Below are 19,468 nucleotides of genomic sequence, written 5' to 3'. Positions count from 1 at the left end.
GGGATTGCAACCGATGGCACAAAACAATTTGTATATACATTTTTGAATGAGAAACTAATTTGTGTTGTAAGCTTTCACCGAAAGCTCAGTAAAATTAAAAAAAAAAAAAAAAGATTGGGCTGCTGGCAGAGCTCATGTGCAGGGTAGGTCCTTGCTGCTCTGCTGACTTATTCCTCATGCCTGGTGTGGACCAGTCCTCAGAAGGGACTCCTGTGTGCCTCTGAGTATTGCATCTACTCTCAGAATTTGGGTTCTACCATAATGGGAAGAGTCTGGCTGAATTATGGGGGAAGTTACAATTGAAGGGTGGGTTGCTGTATGCCATGAAGGTTTTGACCGAAGCTTGCTGTACACCGTGTAAGATTTGGTGTGCTGGACTTGAGAAGGTTCTCTTGGCTCCCTTGATGCCTGTGTGTATCACACGGTCAATAAAACATCCTTAGATTGTACAATCCAGAGCAAATTATTTTTTCATCATATTCTACCAGAGCTGAGTGGTGACAGGTGGGGCTGAGCAGGACTGGATTAAATATTAATGCAGCTGTATTCACTGCCCAGAGGAGCAAGCGTCCCAGAGCCAAGGTACAGAGCTACCTGGTGGCTCCAGGCTGAGAAGCTGGTGGCCTGCAGACATGGCCCAATTTGCCCAGGTCCTAGAGGAGATAGGCGACTTTGGTCGCTTTCAGATACAGCTACTGATACTGCTGAGTATCCCCAACTTCCTGACTGCCTTCTACATGTTTGCCCAGGTTTTTGTGGTCCTAGATGAGACCCACTATTGTTCAGTGGCCTGGGTCAAGAATGAGACTTTCAACCTAAGCGCTGCTAAGCAGCTGAGCCTGAGCGTGCCTCTGGATGCTGCCGGCAACCCCGAGTCCTGCCTCGTGTTCCGGCCACCCCCTGAAAACGCCAGCCTGGAGGACATCCTGAGCCACCGCTTCAATGAGACACAGCCTTGCGAGGCTGGCTGGGACTATCCTGAAAACAGGCCCCCATCCCTACTGAATGAGGTAGGGCCGTCTGTCTGTCTGAGCTCTGTGAGTTTCTCTGCCTGTCTCTGCCTTTGGACACTCCCGTTGTTCTGTCTGCCTGTGTATGACTGACCACAGGTATCCCCGCTTTGCTTTTCCCAATAACCCTGCTTTTTTTATTTACCCTTTGCCTATCAGCCCATTTACCTCTCTGCCCTTTTTTTCTATTCGTAATCTAATCATCGTTGCTACCCTTTGCCTTTCCTTCTCCCTACTTGTCCCTCTGCCCATCTGCCCAGTTGCCTGCCTTTCTTCCTGTCCCCTTCTGTTTTGTCTTTATCCCTTTCTTTCCAGCCAGTGTTCCCACCGGTCAGTCCATTTGCCTGTGTCTTTCCGTCTGCACACATAACTGTCTGGTTGCCTATCTTCCTGTGTTTTCCTCTCTTCTTATGCCATCCCTTCCCCTTGTCCACCGTCTGTCTGCCTTCCTGCTTGCTGGCCCCAGGTTTCCTGCCTTTTATCTTCTCAGCTCTGCAGGTCTCCACCTGCCTGCCTGGTGGCCACACATGACTCCAGGGCTTGTCCTTTGGACAACCGAGTATTTGCTTTTGCTAACTTCATTTTCTTGGGAAAGACCCAGGCAGACAAACAGACTCTGACTCCCAGATACCTCAGAGCAAGAGGGTCCCTCTGAAAGCACCTGGTCCCACTCTGTTCCTTCCCAAAAGGTGGGACTGAAGCACAGAGGGGGTCTGAGGAGCACAGTAAGTTGGTAGTGGAGCTGAACTCCCATACAGGCCCCTGCTGTCCAGTTCCATGGGGACATGGCATAGTCCAGAAACCCAAGGGGCAGGGATTGGGATCATCAGGGAGATGTGTGTAACCCTCACCTTTGTGCTGGCACATGCTGAGCCTGTGTGGGAAGGGGAGCCTAGAGTCCAGAGATGATGTTCACTTTTTCACATAACAGCCCACCTGCCCCTTGAGCTCTGGCAGCCTGAAGGTACATCCTTCCCGCCTCCTCCTGACACTCTGCATCCCACTCCACAAGGCGAGCTGGGTGGCCTATGGAACCTCCTAACCTCTGGACCCAGCCCAGCCTAGTTCAGCCTGGCCCTCATCAGCCTTTCCGTCATCCCCAGCATCACCTCCAGAGGAGGCTGTAGCCTTCACTGGCCCTCAGGTGCTATGGGTACGCCTACCTTTACGCGTGCTCATAAACTCTCCTGTCCACCTGGCCAGGTGTTATCATCCTTAAATCCTAGGAAAACTTCTGGATTGCTCAGAGCCCACTCTCTCCCTTGTTCACCCCCTGTGCTGGGCTGTTCATGCAGTTCTGCTCAGACAAAGCCTCCTGAGCCTTAACTGTGCATAGATCAGTCAGCGGAGGGAGGTGTCCCATTCACCTTCTCCAAGGACTCTTGGAGGTCGGGGGAAGATCTGGGGCCCTTGTAGAGGGATAAAGGGTTGGGTGGGCCGTGACGGCCAGATTTTGCTTCCTCCTGGGGAGGGAGTAGGCAGACAACTTCCTGAAGGAGGTGGCATGTGAGCTGGGCACCAAGAGACCAGAAAACTGTTGACAGAGAAGAAGGGAAGCCCTTTGCAGACAGAGACTGGGAAGAGAAAGGCCGGCCAGGCATCAAGAAGCAGGAGAACAGTAGGCAACTTGGTGGGCCTGGAACAGAAGGGAGGGCAGGGGTGTGGCTATTTGATGGCATGTTCTCAAGGATTTGGGACTCCTTCTCTAACCCTATGGGGCAGTTCTACTCTGTCCTATAGGGTCGCTGTGAGTCGGAATAGACTTGAGGACAACAGATTTGGGTTTTGTTTTTTTCTTTGTCCCCCATCATCCACCTACGGTTCTGGCATTGGGGTGGGGGCTGTGAGCCTGTTGCCCTCCTGTGACATGCTCCCTCCATGCCCACCCTCACAGGGACTCCGCCCTTCCCATGAGTGTACACCCTCCATACTCTGTGTCCTGCACCACATGAAAACCCCAAACTCGGCTCCAGAGCAGAGCTAACTTGGTGGGAGATTTTCTGCCTCTGCTTCCTGTCTGTGAAGGGGCTTTGCCACTCTGACCCTCTCTGAGCTGACATCCCAAGTTGCCTTATTCTAACCTGAAGCTTCATATTCAAACTGAAATACAGATAAATAATCCTAATTTGAAAAGAAAGGAGCAAGTTTCCTTATAGGTTGTGTGCCTTTAGAAAACAGAGTACATTTCTCCTTCTCAACCTCCCACCTCACAACCTGACGTTTCCTGGCTGCCCATGTTTGGTAAAATAAAAAATGATAGATTCCCAGCCATGTCCACAGAGCCCTGGCCTCTGAATAGGGAGAGAACTAGAGCACCGATGGAGACCAGTAGCAGTGTGATCTGTGCTGGTACCAAAGAAGGGGTAGAAATGGGAGGAAGGGGAAGACATTTCTAGGGCTCAAACAAACCAAACCAAACCCACTGCCATCGAGTTGATTCCGACTCATAGCAACCCTATAGGACAGAGTAGAACTGCCCCATAAGGTTTCCAAGGAGTGCCTGATGGATTCAAACTGCTGACCTTTTGGTTAGCTGCCATAGCACTTAACCACTACGCCACCAGGGTTTCCTTTCTACGGCTAGGGTTCATAGAAAAGCCTGGTGTATTTGAGGAATGCTGACATGTGGTGGCATCTCCTCCAAGGAATGAGGACAGGATTTTGAGAGCATGGGTTGTGAAAATCACTGTGGCAACTCCTGGACACAGCCATCTACTGTGGGTGATAGGGCTGGAGATGTTGATGGCCGGCATCTCAAGTGGGAGCCCTGGTCATCTCTGCACCATCTGTAGCATGACACAACCATGAGTTGGACAAGCCTTGTCACCTCTCTAAGCCCCAGTCTCTGCTGGTGCACATGGGAAGGATAAGCCCTTATGGGGTCAGTCTGAGGATCAAATGGAGTGAGGGTATGCAGTCTGCAGGGAGGTAGTGAATGGTGGCCACTGACCAGGGCTGCCAGCCTTGGAAGACTCCCATGACTTGACACTCATAGCCTCAGAGCACTGCACCTTCTCATGTTTGACATGTCTTCATCACCAGCTGTGAGCTTCATGAGCACAGGGACCAGCACACCCTTATCTAAGCCACCCTTTACCAAGAGCTTCCTGTATAACAACCACTGCACTAAGCTGTATAACGGCCACTGTGCTAAGCTGTGTAATGACCACTATGCTAAGCATGTTACCCATTGCCGTTGAGTCAATTCCGATTCATAGCAACCCTATAGGACAGAGTAGAACTGCCTCGTAGCGTTTCCTAGGCCGTAATCATTATGGAAGCCAACTGCCACGTCTTTCTCTGAAGGAGTGGCTGGTGGGTTTGAACCGCCCACCTTTCAGTTAGAAGCTACAACTGCTACACCACCAGGGCTTCTGTGCTAAGCATGTTACGTATGTTACTTCCCTTAATCCCATCAGGTGATACCATGTATTATGTATTACCCCGTTTTGTCCAAGATGGGGTTAATATATAACCAAGACACAGGCTGGCTATCAGGCCGAAGGTCCCACAAAGTCACTCAGTCCTGACTCCAGAGCCTGGCAGAAGAAGGCCTTTATCTATTATTTATTTTAATTAACTTCTTACTATGAAGCCAGTCAGTGGTTGCTGGAGAAATGAAACATGACAGAGCCAGGTGGAACAAGTTCACATCATTTTCCTGGCCTGTGTCATTACCCAGGGGCGATCGTAGGTGATCATTTGACACAAAGTTCTTAACAGTGGACAGTTTCCCTTGAGAACAGAGTACAAGCATCTATAAACAGGGCTCTAAGAAGCCCAGGGCTGTTGTCTGAATTGTATGAGATCCTGCAGGTAAGGCAGCTAGCGCAGCTCCTAGCGTAGAGTAAGCAAGCAAAAGGCGTTCTCCCTGTTGTTGAGCCCTGGGGGAGAGCTCACATATTAGGTTCCCCTCACAAACATGATGTGTGTACCCCGAGCTGAGTTGTCTACATGGGAACACAGAGCTCCGTGAGGAGCTGACTACCCAGTGGGGATGGGAGTCAGTCCCATGTACTGTGTGTGCACATGTAATGGACGTGTGCAGTTACACGGCCACACACATTTTCTCCATGAGGTTCCGCAGCTTGTCTCTCAGGCAGCTTCTGTCTGTGTCCATCCCCAGGTGGGCTGGCTTCTCTCTGTCCTAGTCTCCTTCCTCAAGGGTTATGTGAGGACTGCCTGTGAATGGTGGGAGTTTCACGGGGATTTTGCAGCCATAGGAAGAGCTTGGAGAGGCCAAAGTGAGTCACAAGGGCACCCTGGCTGTGGGGAAGAGGCCCCATTGGTCAGTGTTATGGATTGAAGTGTGTCCCCCCCAAATGTGTGTCAGCTTGGCTAGGCCATGATTCCCAGTATTGTGTGGTTGTCCCCCATTTTGTGATCTGATGTGATTTTCCTATGTGTTGTAAATCCTAAGGGCTACAATGTTAATGAGCTGGGATTAGAGGCAGTTATGTTAATGAGGTAGGACTCAATCTACAAGATTAAGTTATATCGAGTCAATCTCTTTTGAGATATAAAAGAGAGAAGGATAGAGGAGAGAGAACTCATACCACCAAAAAGAAGAATGAGGAGCAGAGTGCATCCTTTGGACCTGGGGTCTCTGCACTGAGAAGCTCCTAGACCAGGGGAAGATTGATGACAAGGACCTTCCCCCAGAGCCAACAGAGAGAGAAAGTCTTCCCCTTGAGTCAGTGCCCTGAATTTGGACTACTAGCCTCCTGGGCTGCAAGAGAATAAATTTCTGTTTGTTAAAGCCATTCACTTGAGGTATTTCTGTTCTGGCAGCACTAGATAGCCAAGGCAGTCAGGAGGCAGCAATTCAAAGACTGTCCCAACTTTTGTATCCTTGGCTGTATCAGTATTTTTTACACGGCGTCTCCAGACCAAAAGAAATACTTAGCAGTTCTTTTTATTAAGTAATTAGGTCCAAATAACAAGTACTTGTGTCCTAACAACTTAGTAGCTGTTTGAAAAATTAAAAAATACACATATAAATCGAAAGAGAAAATATTTTTATCTCATTCCTAATAAATACAGTCACTTATTGGATTCGTCTTTTACTCTGCTGTAACAAATTACCACAAACTGGGTGGCTTCAAACAATACTTATTCTCTCACAGTTCTGGAGGCTAGACGTTCACAGGGCCATACTCCTTCTGAAGGTTCTAGGGGAGAATCTGTTCCATTCGCTTCTCTTAGCGTCGGGGGTTGCCAGCAACCCTTGGCATTCCTTGGCTTGTAGGCCATGACTCCATTCTTTGCCTATGTCAATACCTGGTGTTCTCCCTGCGTGTCTGTGTCTCTACTTTTAAGGCCACCAGGCATAGTAGATTAGAGTCCATCGTCATGGCCTCATTTTAATCAATTACATCTACAAATACCCGTTTTCCAAAAAAGGTCACATTCACAGGTACCAGAAGTCAGGACTTCAGCATAGCTTTTTGGGGGAAATAGTTCAGTCCAAGCCTCGGACACCACCATCCCCATTGTCTTAGTCATCTAGTGCTGCCATAACAGAAATACCACAAGTGGATGGCTTCAACAAAGAGAAATTTATTTCCTCACAGGGAAGTAGGCAAAAAGTCCAGATTCAAGGCATCAACTCCAGGGGAAGGCTTTCTCTCTCTGTGGGCTCTGGAAGAAGGTCCTTGTCCTCAATCTTCCCCCGGTCGAGGAGCTTCTGAGGTGCAGGGACCCCGGGTCCAAAGGATGCACTCTGCTCCTTGTGCTGCTTTCTTGGCGGTATGAGGCCCCCAACTCTCTGCTTGCTTCCTTTCCTTTTATGGCTTGAGAGATAAAAGGTGGTGCAGGCCACACCCCAGGGAAACTCCCTTTACCTCGGATCAGGGAGGTGACCTGAGTAAGGGTGGTGTTACAATCCCACCCTAATCCTCTCAACATAAAATTACAACCACAAAGTGGAGGACAACCATACAATACTGGGAATCATGGCCTAACCAAGTTGCTACACACATTTTGGGGGGGACACAATTCAATCCCTGACACCCACGTACTGTTCCACATTGATTTTCACATAACTACTTGCTTTTTATCACAGCAACTGCCAAAAGCACAGCTTGACATAGACAGGATGTCATTGGAAGGGAGGCAGTTTGAAACTGTGAACTGTCCTGAGCTAATAGTTCGCGTGCTATTGGGCTGATGTCAAATATTGCTGTATTTCCCCTTAAAATTTAAAATATCCTGGTGTGCCTCGTGAGTTCACTGGTATGCCTGGGTACCTCAGCACACAGCTTGGGTATCTGCCCTGAGGAGATTTGCAGGGAGCAGGGTATTGGAGGACCTGGCCGCAGCACTGCCCTAGACTCCCACCTGCCTTCTCTGCCTCAGTTTGACCTGGTTTGTGACCGGAGGCCCCTGAAGGAGACCTCGCAGTCAGTGTACATGGCTGGGCTCCTCGTTGGAGCTCTCATCTTTGGGCCCCTCTGTGACCGGTAAGAGCCCTGACCAGCTCTCCCTCACCTGGCACGTGATTAGGCTCCTGGCCCAGGACCAGGTTTTCCCCTGGGCCCCTCACACTGGACTCCAGGACAAGGCTGTGTTCCCCTCGCCCTCAGATGGGGCTCCCAGGGGAAGACCCTGTCTCCTCCTAGACCCCAGGACAGGATTGGGTCTTCCTCGCTTCTTCCCCTCAGATAGACTCCCAGGAGGGAGCCTACCCCACAGACCTGCCCCTTTGCTACCCAGGATTGGACGCAAAATCACGATCCTGGTGCAGCTGCTGCTCTTCGCCCTCGTTGGCCTGTCCACGGCCTTCGTGCCCAGCTTCAAGCTCTACACAGCCCTGCGCTTTGCTGTGGCCACTGCCATTGCTGGATCCACCTTCAGCAATGTCACCCTGCGTGAGTGTCTGGGCTCTAAAGACTTGATCTATGTCCATTATGGCAGGGTTCCAAAAGCCCAGGCTGGCCATGGACCTCAAACTGCCTGTGGGGACCTTGTCAGGCACCCCACACCTGAATTGGTCATACTGGACCTTCTAGTGCTGGCACTGAGTCCCCAGATCCTGACAGGGTGGCGTCTGGGGAGTTCTAGGAGGCCCAGTCTCAGCGTCTCTCTTCCCACAGTTACAGAGTGGGTAGGGCCCTCGTGGAGGACCCAGGCCGTGGTCCTGGCCCAGTGTGCCTTCTCCCTTGGGCAGACGGCACTGGCTGGACTTGCCTATGGCGTCCGAAACTGGCAGCTCTTTCAGATCATTGGCGTCTCACCTGTCCTGCTGCTCTTCTTCTACGTCTGGTGAGGAGACGCTTCCCAGGAACAGGCCACCCCTAGGCGAGCTGTGCTGTGGGGGCCTAGAGCACAGCCCCAGATCCATCCCACAAGACACAGGCCTGCCAGGAGCAGGCGCCTGTAAGGGCTGGAGTGCAGGGCTCACTGTGCCCTTGAGCAGCCCGGGAAAGCTCCTTGGAGAAGGGAGGAGATTCCACAGGACCCCAGGACACAATGGTCACAGCCACTCCTGGCCTACAGGGTTCTGCCAGAATCCGCACGGTGGCTCCTGACCCGGGAAAAGGTAGAGGAGGCGAAACAACTGATCCAGAAGGCAGCCTCAGTCAACAAGCGGAAACTCTCCCCGGAGCTCCTGAGCCAGGTACCTCCAGCAGGCCTGAGCGCAGCTCTGCCCCCAAATATGACTTCCATAGACCTCTTTGCCTGGCCCCTTACTCTACATCTTCCTCCCAGCTGGGTCCAGAGAAGACAGGCCCCTCAGGGACTGCCCTGGACCTGTTCCGACACCCCCAGCTCCGGAAGGTGACCCTGATTCTCTTTTGCGTTTGGTGAGTACACCAGGGCCTATGTCCCTCCCTGAGGACAGAGTCAAAGAACTGCCCTGCTCTGGTCTGTATCAGTGGAGCGGTGAGATGGAGGCTCTCTGGCTAGGATGGTCCATCTGGTGAGATACAGGCTCTCTGGCTGAGATGGTCTGTTGGGTGGGACGGAGGCTCTCTGGCTGAGATGGTCTGTCTGGTGGGATGGAAGCCTTCTGGCTGGGATGGTCTGGTGAGGTGGTGGTTCTCTGGCTGAGATGGTCTGTGTGGTGGGATGGTGGGTCTCTGTCTTGGATGGTCTGTCTAGTGGGATGGTGGCCCTCTGGCTGGGGTGGTCTGGTGGGATGATGGCCCTCTGGCTGGGGTGGTCTCTCTGGTCTGGTGGAGGCCCTCTGGCTGGGATGGTCTATCTGGTGGGATGATGGCCTTCTGGCTGGGATGGTCTGTCTGGTGGGACAGAGGCTCTCTGGCTGAGATGGTCTGTCTGGTGGGATGGTGGGTCTCTGTCTTGGATGGTCTGTCTAGTGGGATGGTGGCCCTCTGGCTGGGGTGGTCTGGTGGGATGATGGCCCTCTGGCTGGGGTGGTCTCTCTGGTCTGGTGGAGGCCCTCTGGCTGGGATGGTCTATCTGGTGGGATGATGGCCTTCTGGCTGGGATGGTCTGTCTGGGAATGACTGTCTCTCCCTGGCTGTGCTGCTGTCTCCTGCTGTGACTTCCAGCCAAGGCAGGATCTCCTTCTTGGTGTAACAGTGGCCTGTCACCCAGCAGTGACAGGGACTCTTGGACAATTTGCAGGTTTGTGGACAGTCTTGTGTACTTCGGCTTGGGCCTCCAGGTGGGGGACTTCGGCCTGGACATCTACCTGACACAGCTAATCTTCGGAGCAGTTGAGGTGCCCTCCCGCTGTTGCAGCATCTTCACGATGCAGAGATTGGGCCGCAAGTGGAGCCAGCTGGGGGCTTTAGTTCTGGTGGCCTTATGTGTGTCACCGTCATCTTTATCCCAGCCAGCTGGGGACTTTAGTTCTGGTGGCCTTATGTGTGTCACCGTCATCTTTATCCCAGCCAGCTGGGGACTTTAGTTCTGGTGGCCTTATGTGTATCACCGTCATCTTTATCCCAGCCAGCTGGGGACTTTAGTTCTGGTGGCCTTATGTGTATCACCATCATCTTTATCCCAGCAGGTACCAGGGCTGGCTGTCCCCATCCCCATCCATTCCCACCCACCTCCCATCAGACACTAGACCTATGGACATTGTTTCCCTTTTAGGAGTGAAGGCTTCCCCAGGGTTTGGGTACAGAATGGGTGAGGAGTTTGGGTAGACAGGGCAGGGCCCAGGTGATGGGACTGTCTGTCTCCCATGTGGCTGACCAGTATCCTCTCCCAGATCTGCCCGTGGTGGTCACTGTGCTGGCCGTCATGGGGAAGTTTGCCATTTCTGCTGGATTTACCATCTCCTACGTGTACTCTGCTGAGCTCTTCCCTACCGTCATCCGGTAAGGGTTCTGCTGGTGCAAGTCTTGCTTCTCTGCTCCTGATACCCTGATTTTGGCTATCCCTCCTCCTGCCCTCACCACCGTTCCACAAACAGTTGACGGGGCTGGCTCTGGGGCAGCAGTGCTGGGTGGGGTCCATGGCAATTAGAAATCTTGTCCAAGCTCTCAAGTTGTACCTAGGCTGATGGAGGACAGATAAGGAAGTAGGCCATGCCCTACCAGGTCAGGACTGGAATATGGGATATGAGTGGCCAGGGAGAAGAGACTCTCAGTGGGGGGAGGAAGGGGGGGTGTAGCCTTTGACCTGAGGCTTGATGGGTATGTAGGAGACAGTAGCTGGAGACCTGGAGGTGGGACAAACATGGCACACTACAAGCATGACAGACTGTAAGTAGTCCAGTGTACAGAAGCAAAGAGCAAGAGGGCTGAGGGGGGCCTGGATGAGGCTGGAGAGCCTGTGGACCTTCGGGGGCCATAGTAAAGGGTCTGGGCTGTCCCAAGGAAGTGTGTTAGGGTAGAGCTGTGGCCTGGAGTTCAGGCCAGGTGTGCTCAGCTGAGGCTGACCTTCCCCCAGGCAGACGGGCATGGGGCTGGTGGCCATCTTCTCCAGGATCGGGGGCATCATCACGCCACTTGTGGTCCTACTGGGAGAGTACTATGCGCCCCTCCCTATGCTCATCTATGGCAGCCTCCCCATCGTGGCAGGCTTACTCTGTATCCTGCTACCAGAGACACGTGGACAGACCCTGAAGGACACCATTGAGGACCTGGAGTCTGGTCCCAACCTGGTGAGATGCTTCCTTTCTCTGCAGTTCAGGACCAGGGCCTCACATCAGTGGCCCCTCTCCCAGAGGCTCAGGCCTCCACCTCACTGTTAGTCCATCATTGCTTAGAGGCTAAGTGTGGATCCCTCTGGAACCATAGTCCTCTGACTGGCTTTGGGTCAGATTCTCCCTTACTTTGGGCAGGGGAATGGTGAGGGACACTGCCATGGGACCAGTTTCTGGGCACCCAGTGACAACCTTCTACTCCCTCTAGATGTCTGAAGCCAGCACCCTCAGAAAGGAGAACAGAAACCACAAGAAGAGCTTCCAGGCCGAGGGGGTGACCTCTGTGAGCAGCACTTCTGATTCTAGCCAGTAAAAGCCAGACAGCAGCAGGGGACCTGCCTAAACATCCCCTGGATATGCCCAGGACCTGTGAGGACCAGGGCCAAGGCCAGGCTTGCTTATGGAGGCAGGGCACCATGAACCCAACCCACACTGCTGAGCCCACTGCTAAGCCCAAATTCAGAACCATCAGAGACGCGCCCCCACCCTTCTTCACCTTTCTCATCTCCAGAGCCCCGATCAGGCATCCCATCTCCAATACCCTGGGTTAGCTTCTGGGTTGTGTCTTGGGCTTAACATGTTCTCTGCTCATCTTGTGGGGGTATGGCTTTCCCGATCCTTTCAATCTGGAGTCCTCCTACCCCACGCCCAGAACAGAACACCTTTCCAGGTATGTGGGAACAGGAGGAGGATAAATTTGAAATTGTGGACGCTATCAAGGCAGGTGGATGAAGAGAAGATTGTGGTTCCTTCTGGTGCCTGGACCAGGCCCCTCTGGCTAAGATGAGGCCCCACAGGACATTTGATACTCTTGAGAGAAAACCCCATGTCGGCTCCAAATCAAAGCTTCAGTCTTGCACTCTGTTCAAGAACCCTCCACCCATTTAGCCCAAGCTTGGCTCCTGTCTAAGCTCTGTGTAGCTCAGGGACCAGCAAGCAGTGGGGAAGGAGAGAGAAGGGGTTTGTTCTGCTTCTTGCTCACCCCTGCCCGCCTCAAGCTCTGTTGCACCTGGCTCCCCCAGGGCCCACACAAAGTGAGGGAAAAGGAGAGAGGTCTTCACTTAACTGCCGCCATTGGTAGCTTTCTCCAGGCTTATACTAGCTGATCGTCTGTCAGTCCATTGTGGCAGGTTTCCAAAAACTGGTTCTTCCATGGTGGCATACTTGTGGGTTTTCAGAGATCCTCTCAAGACCTCTGCATTTTTCTTTAATATAAGCAGTATACTCACAACTGAACTCTTGGGACCCCTTTTCAGCTTCTGCCCCCAACATTGCTCCTCCTATACTGCGGCATTCTCTTACCTTAGAAGACAGCCCAGGGGGTGAGGTCCCATCAAGCTATGGGAAGCCTACAAGAACACCATGCGTTTTTGCCCCATCCGATTATGGAAAAAGCTTACCAACCACTGCTCCCACAAGGTCTGAGGCAGGGCAGGGCCTTGATAGAGTCACCCACATCAGTTCAGGAAGAGTCCAGCTTCCCAGTACCCAGAGTGTGCCCAGGACCTCCCTGGGGCTAGCCCTCACCCTTGTAGGGTGGAGGTGGTGGCCCCTGCTAGGCCCTGTCCACCTAACTTCTTGCTTTTGCTCTTCAGAGATCAAGACAATAGGGACTGTCAGCTCCTGAGCATTCAGTCAAAGTGCGTCAAAGGACCCGGTGTCTATTCAATTCCTCAGCCTCTTATCAAGGGAGGCAGAAATAACTTCACAATTTTTCACAAAGATAATTACCATCTGTAGCTGGTACGAGTGTTAGCTCTGTAAACTCATGTCTTCAGGAAATACTATGTTTCTTTAAATTATACTATGAGCTTCCATCTCACCGAGCTGAAAGGAAGTTCAACCTCGGCCATTATTATTGGGGCGCTCTTCCACCCAGAGATTGGGGTCTCATGTAAGCAAGGCCAAGGAGTGCTCCCTGCCCTGGTCATCGGCCTCGCTGATAGTGGATACCCTCTGTGCCTGCCTGCTCAGGCCCTCCAGCCCCAGAAGTGCTGTTGCTTCAGGCCAGGGAGCTCTGGGGAGTCTGGGGGGCCTAGGACCAGCCACTGGGTGGACCACAGATGCCTGGAGGGAGGCTTTGTGAAAGCTGGAGGGTCAGGTTCTTCAAACACCAAGCGGATTTCACTGCTGAGCCCCCAAATAAGTGAAAATTGAAGCTGTACAAAATGGGCACACAAACCCATTGCCGTGGAGTCAGTTCCAACTCATAGCAACCCTATAGGATAGAGTAGAACTGTCCCATAGGGTTTCCAAAGTTGTCGTCTTTCTGGGAGCAGACTGCCACATCTTTCCTTCTCAGAGTGGCTGGTGGGTTCGGACCACCGACCTTTTGGTGCGCTGCCGAGTGCTTTTACCACTGCACCACCAGGGCTCCTTAAAACAGACATAAAGAGGTTCAAAACCTGAGTTTCCCCATGATAAATATTTTGATGGCTCTATACTGAAGTATCATTTCAGAACCAAATTCTTTTCAAAACAATTTTTTCAACGTTTTGGTGCCCCGGTTTTTCCATTACCCTGGGCACATGCGGCATCTGCTGACCGTATCAGGCAGGCCTGAGTCCCAGCTTCTGCAGTTGTTCATTTTTCCCTCCGAAGCTTATCGGGGCGGCATCCTGAATGGGGTGAGGAGGAGAAAGCTCTGTCGCTGCAGCATCAGGAAGCAGAGGCCCAGCCGTGAGCTGCTGGGGCTTGAAGTCTGCTGGGTCTTGGGCTGCTCAGAGGGCGGTATCTGATGCTGAATGACCCCTTTCTGAAATCTGCTCTGTCTGGCTCCCATGGGTCAGCTCAGCAGGAAAGGACAAGGCTTTCTCTTCCCCAGCAAGGGGCCATCAGTTCCTCTCCCAGGTCCGCTGTGTACCTGGCCCTGTGCTGGCCCCCTGTCTCCCCCTCACGCACAGACTGGAGCGCTGTACCCCTAAGCCAGCAGAAGGGCTGTGGGGGAGCTGGGGCACCTGCAGGCAGATCTGACCAGTGCTGTTGGCAGCAAGGTATTGCAGACGGACAGACAGCAAGGAATGTGGGCAGGGACAAGCCACTTCCAGTGATGACATCAGGAAGGCTTGAGAGACAGCTGACCACAGTTCTATTTGGAAAGATGGGGAGAATTACCCTAAGTGGGGATGGGCTCCCCATACAAAGGCACAGGGAGTAGAGCTCACAGCGCTGGTTCATGTGGAGACCATCCTAGCCTTACCTCATTCTGTCCCTAGGGGCTGTGGCCCGTCCTGCCCCTGGAGCGAAATGCTGCTCCTCACTATTCCCACCCCACCCTGAGAACCTCGCACCCCATTGTGACACTACTCCCCGACCACCAATGGAACCCAAGGGTTCTGCTTCCGAGGGTCCGACTGGGCCTGGATTGTGGTCAGGTGGGCCCTGGCTTTGGCTTGTGGTCCTGTCTCCAGGGAGGAGGGTCCGGGAGGGTGTGGAAGGTGGCAATTGTGATGACACCCAGCAATTGTGGGGCAGCGTTCTCAGCACAGATGTGGACAGGAGCCTGCCTGGGCTTGTTCGGCTGTAGGGAATCTGTGGAAAGACCAGGTCAGCCTCACAGGAAGCGTGAGTTTGCAGGTGTGGCATCTGGCCATTTCCGGCCCTCAGGTAGAACGCTGCTCCTGGCCTACACTCCCCTTATCCAGGCCTCAGTTTCCTTTTTTGTACATCGAGAACCAACTGCCTGGGGCACGTGGACCTGGCAGGGGACCTTTGGGATGATTTGAGGGAGCAAGTGTTCAGGGTTTTGCAGACCATCAGGCCCCTGCAGGTACCCAGTTGATGCCTTGGGGAGACCTAAGGGACGCTCCCAGGAGAGGCTGGTAAGCTGGCTCCAGGTCTGGAAGCCAGAGCTCTGTGAGGGGGCAAAGACCTCCCTCCCTTCCTGGGAAGTTTCTCTCGTCCACTCCAACTCCCCTGCGACCTGACACACCTACACTCTGTATCAGTTTCCTATCGCGGCTGTACTAAACCACCACAAACTTAGCATCTGGAGACAACGGGAACTTACCATCTTATAGCTGTGGAGGCCAGAGGTCTGAAACGGGTCTCACTGGGCTAAAATCAAGGTGTCAGCAGGGCTGTGCTCCTGGAGGCTCCCGGGGAGAATCTGCTTTCTTGCCTTTTCCGTCTTCTAGAGGCCGCCTGCATTCCTTGCCTTGTGACTCCCATCTTCAAAACCTCCATCTTGGCTGGTCACATCTTTCTCACATCGGATCACTCTGACACTTATTCTTCTGCTCCCTCATCCACGTGTAAAGGACCCTTATTACTACACAGCCTTGAAAACCCTGTGGGGCAGTTCTGTCCGGCACACGGGGTCGCCACAAGTCTGAGTTGACTCTACGGTTACTAACAACATGATTACATGGGGCCCACCCACACAATCCAGGATAACCTTCTTATCTTAAAGCCAGCTGGTTACCAAGCTTAATTCCCCCTTGCTTTGTAATATAACATATATTCACAGGTCCCAGGGGTTAGGACATGGACATCTTGGGTAGGGGACTTTATTCTGCTTGCTCACCCCACCGCCCCCATCAACATTCATGTGCACTTTTCTAGTATTCTCTTGTACATGTCCTATTCCTGCTGAGATCAGGGATCCTGAATTTTGGGGCCAAGCAGGAGGCACAGATGAATGAAAAGGGCTATGTGTAGGAGACAAATGATGCTGGACCTTGGCCTCCTGTTGGAATAAATCAGTAGTAATGAGCCATGTGGTAAGCAGAGTAATCCTCACTATAAAGAGAGAGCCCCTACTCAACGTTAACCAGTTCTTGCCATGTGGGAGTTCTGACCCAGTTGGTTAAACTTGAAGAAGAAAATCCTGAACTTATGTGAAATCTGTTGGCAGCTAATTCAGCTCTAGGACACCAAAAAAAAAAAAAAAAAACCCACTGCTGTCGAGTTGATTCCGATTCATAGCGACCCTATAGGACAGAGTAGAACTGCCTTATAGAGTTTCCAAGGAGCGCCTGGTGGATTCGAGCTGCCGATCTCTTGGTTAGCAGCCGCAGTACTTAACCACGATGCCACCAGGGTTTCCTAGGACACCAGGAGGGACTAATATAGTCTTGTTGTTGTTGTTGTTGTTGTTAGGTAGTTACTGCAGCTGCTTTTGAATGATTTTCAGCAAATTTTACTTGTGTGTGATATTAATGATATTGTTCGATAATTTCTGCATTTGGTTGGATCACCTTTCATGAGAATAGGCATAAATATGGATCTCTTCCAGTTGATTGGCCAGGTGGCTGTCTTCCGAATTTCTTGATATAGACAAGTGAGCACTTCCGGCGCTGCAACCATTTGTTGAAATGTCTCAATTGGGTGACCCTGCTGGTACTTGAATAGTGGTACCATAGCTTCCAATATCACAGCAACATGAAAGCCCCCACGGTATGGCAGACTGACAGATGTGTGGGGCAATATAGTCTAGCCAAAGAAAATGTGTCTGTAGGCTAGATTATAGACCAGCAGGGTCATGGAGGAAACCCTGGTGGCATAATGGTTAAGAGCTATGGCTGCTAAGCAAAAGGTCAGCAGTTCAAACCCACCAGGCACTCCTTGGAAACTCTTTGGGGCAGTTCTACTCTGTCCTATTGGGTCGCTATGAGTCGGAATTGACTTGACGGCAACAGGTTTGGGTTTTTTGGGGGTGTCATGGATGGGGGCAGGGCAGCGCTCTAGTGTGACTGGTAGAAGACTAAGGCCCCAAGAGGAAAGGGATGTGCTCAAGGGTACACCCCCAGCCGAGGATGCAACTTGAGCCTGTTTGCAGGCAGCCAGACCTGGCTCCTTCTACCGAAGCAGACAGTGACCTTTCCCTGTCGCCATCCACCCTGCCCCAAAGAGTTGTCCGGGATAGGGAGAAAACAGCGAGAAACAACTCTGGTGTCTGGCAGCAAGTAATAGTGAAGTGAGCCACAGTGCCTTGGCTCAATGAAAACCCTGCAGCCATTAACACAGTAAGTGTGAAGGCGGGATTGGTGTGGAAAGTACTAAGAGCAAGTAGCAGCAGGCAGAAGCTCACTGCATTCATTTCCTAAGATTGCTGTAACAAAATACCACAAGATGGGTGACTTGAAACAACAAATTCATTGCCTAGAAGTCCGAATTCAGGGTACCATGCTCTATCTGAAAGCTCTAGGGGAAAATCCTTCCGTGTCTCTTCCAGCTTCCGGTCGCCCCAGGTGTTCCTTGGCTTGTGGCAGGGTAACTCCAATCTCTGCCTCCATTGCCACATGGCCATCTTCACCCTATGGAGATAGAATGATGCTGGGCTATACCTCTTTGTATATCCTGTGAAAAATATTGTATAAGTTAGAATGATCCATTCCTTGGAAGTCTGGTAGACCTACCTATAAAACAGTTTGGGTCTAATGTTTTCTTGTGAGAAGTCTTCTGCTTTAATTTCTTTGATCATTATAGAATGTTTAAGGCACTCTGTTTCTTCTTGAGTCCATTTTGATTCATCTGTTTTCAAATTCATTGGCATAAAGTTGATGATAGTATTCAGTTAATATTTTTAATCATGCTGTACCTGTGTATTTCCTTTTGCATAAAAAGATTTTATTTATACCTTCTGTATTTTTAAATTTTTACTTAATTTCACCAGAGATTTCTCTATCTTATTAATCTATTCAAAGAGTCAAATTTGGGCTTTGTTGGTTCTCTTATTACATTTTTGTTTTATATTTTCTTTATTTCTGACTTTATCTTTTTCCACTTTACTTTCTTTGTATTTATTCTGTTTTTTTTTTTTTCATTTGTTATGATGGACATTTAGCTGATTAACTTTCAGTCTTTTTTTATTTTCTGTTATAAAGCAATTAAAGCTATAAATGTCCCACAAAGTACACTTTTACGCCACCTGTAAGTTTTGATATGTAGTAGTTTTCATTATCATTAGTTATATTTTAAATTTTCCATTATGATTTCTTCTTTGACCCTTGAGATACTCACAATTTTTTTTTAATTAAAAAAATACCATCCTGGTTAATTTTTCTTTCCAACCCGGCCTATATAGATTCAATGCAATCTCAATCAAAATCACAGCAAGCTATTTTGTAGCTATCAATAAACTGATTCTAAAGTTAATATGGAAAGCCAAAAGATCTACCGTAGCCAACGAATAGTGAAGAAGAACAAAGTTGGAGGACTCACTACTTGATTTTCAGGCTTACTATAAAGCTACAGTAATCAAGACAGCATGATATGAACAAAAGAATAAACACACAACCATGGAACAGAACAGAGAGCCCAGAATAAGACCCATACAAAGTAGTCAGTGGATCTTTGACAAAGGAGCAAAGGTAATTCAACGGAGAAAGAAATCTTTTCAAAAAACACTGCTCTAACAACTGGACATATGCAAAAATGTTAGTCTTGGTAGGGGGAAATGAGGAGTTATTGCTTCAGGGGTAAGAGTTTCAGTTAAGGGTGATGAAAAAAAATTGGACGTGGAAAGTGGTAATGGGCGCATGACCTGGTGAATTTAATTAATGTCACTGAATTGTACATATAAAATGTTGAAATGTCAAATGTTTTGTTACATATATTATACCACAATAAAAAATATTAGAAACAGACCTTACACTTTTAACAAAAATTAACTCAAAATGGACCATAGACCTAAACGTAAAACACACAACTTTTAGACAAAACATAGGAGAAAATCTAAGTGACCTTGGATTTGGTGATGACTTTTTAAATACAACACCAAAAGCATGATCCATGAAAGAAAATATTGATAAGTTAGACTTTATTAAAATTAAAATCTGCTCTGTGAAAGACAGTGTTTAGAGAATAAAAAGAAGCATAGACTGGTAGAAAGTATTTGCAAAATATATATACATTAAAGGACTTGTATCCAAAATATACAAAGAATAAACTCAACAAAAAGAAAACAAACAACCCAACTTAAAAATGGGCAAAGATCTGAACAGATACTTGACTAAAGAAGATACACAGATGGCAAATAAGTGTGTGACAAGATGCTCAGCATTGTCATTGGGGAATTGCAACTTAAAACAATGAGATGCCACTCCACATCTATTAGAATGGCTAAAATCCAATAAACTGACAATGCTAATTACTGGAGAGGATGCAGAGGAAGGAGGACTCACTCATTGCCACTGGAAATGCAAAATGGCCCAACCACTTTGGAAGATATGCTGTCAATTTCTTACAAAGCTAAATATAGTCTTACCATATGATCCGGCAATTGTGCTTCTAGGTATTTACCAACTGACTTGAAAACTGATGTCCACACAAAAACCTGCATGAAAATGTTTATAGCAGCTTTATTCATAAGTGCTTAACACTAGATGCAACC

General features: G+C 50.0%; 1 protein-coding gene across 1 annotated transcript; it reads left to right on the top strand.

The window, feature by feature from the left end:
* The first annotated feature begins 632 nt into the window (after positions 1 to 632).
* Positions 633 to 11,446, top strand: SLC22A13 (solute carrier family 22 member 13). Its single transcript, XM_049870689.1, has 11 exons — positions 633 to 1,010; positions 7,368 to 7,471; positions 7,725 to 7,879; positions 8,105 to 8,273; positions 8,508 to 8,628; positions 8,721 to 8,815; positions 9,603 to 9,791; positions 9,947 to 9,990; positions 10,195 to 10,303; positions 10,878 to 11,091; positions 11,342 to 11,446. The coding sequence occupies exons 1-11, from the start codon at positions 633 to 635 to the stop codon at positions 11,444 to 11,446; spliced, it is 1,683 nt and encodes a 560-aa protein (XP_049726646.1).
* The last annotated feature ends 8,022 nt before the right edge of the window (positions 11,447 to 19,468 follow it).

This window comes from Elephas maximus, chromosome 27 (assembly GCF_024166365.1).
Source record: "Elephas maximus indicus isolate mEleMax1 chromosome 27, mEleMax1 primary haplotype, whole genome shotgun sequence".
Classification (NCBI taxonomy): domain Eukaryota; kingdom Metazoa; phylum Chordata; class Mammalia; order Proboscidea; family Elephantidae; genus Elephas; species Elephas maximus.
The sequence above is the reverse complement of the archived record's forward strand: the minus strand, read 5'-3'. Positions and strand labels throughout refer to the sequence as shown.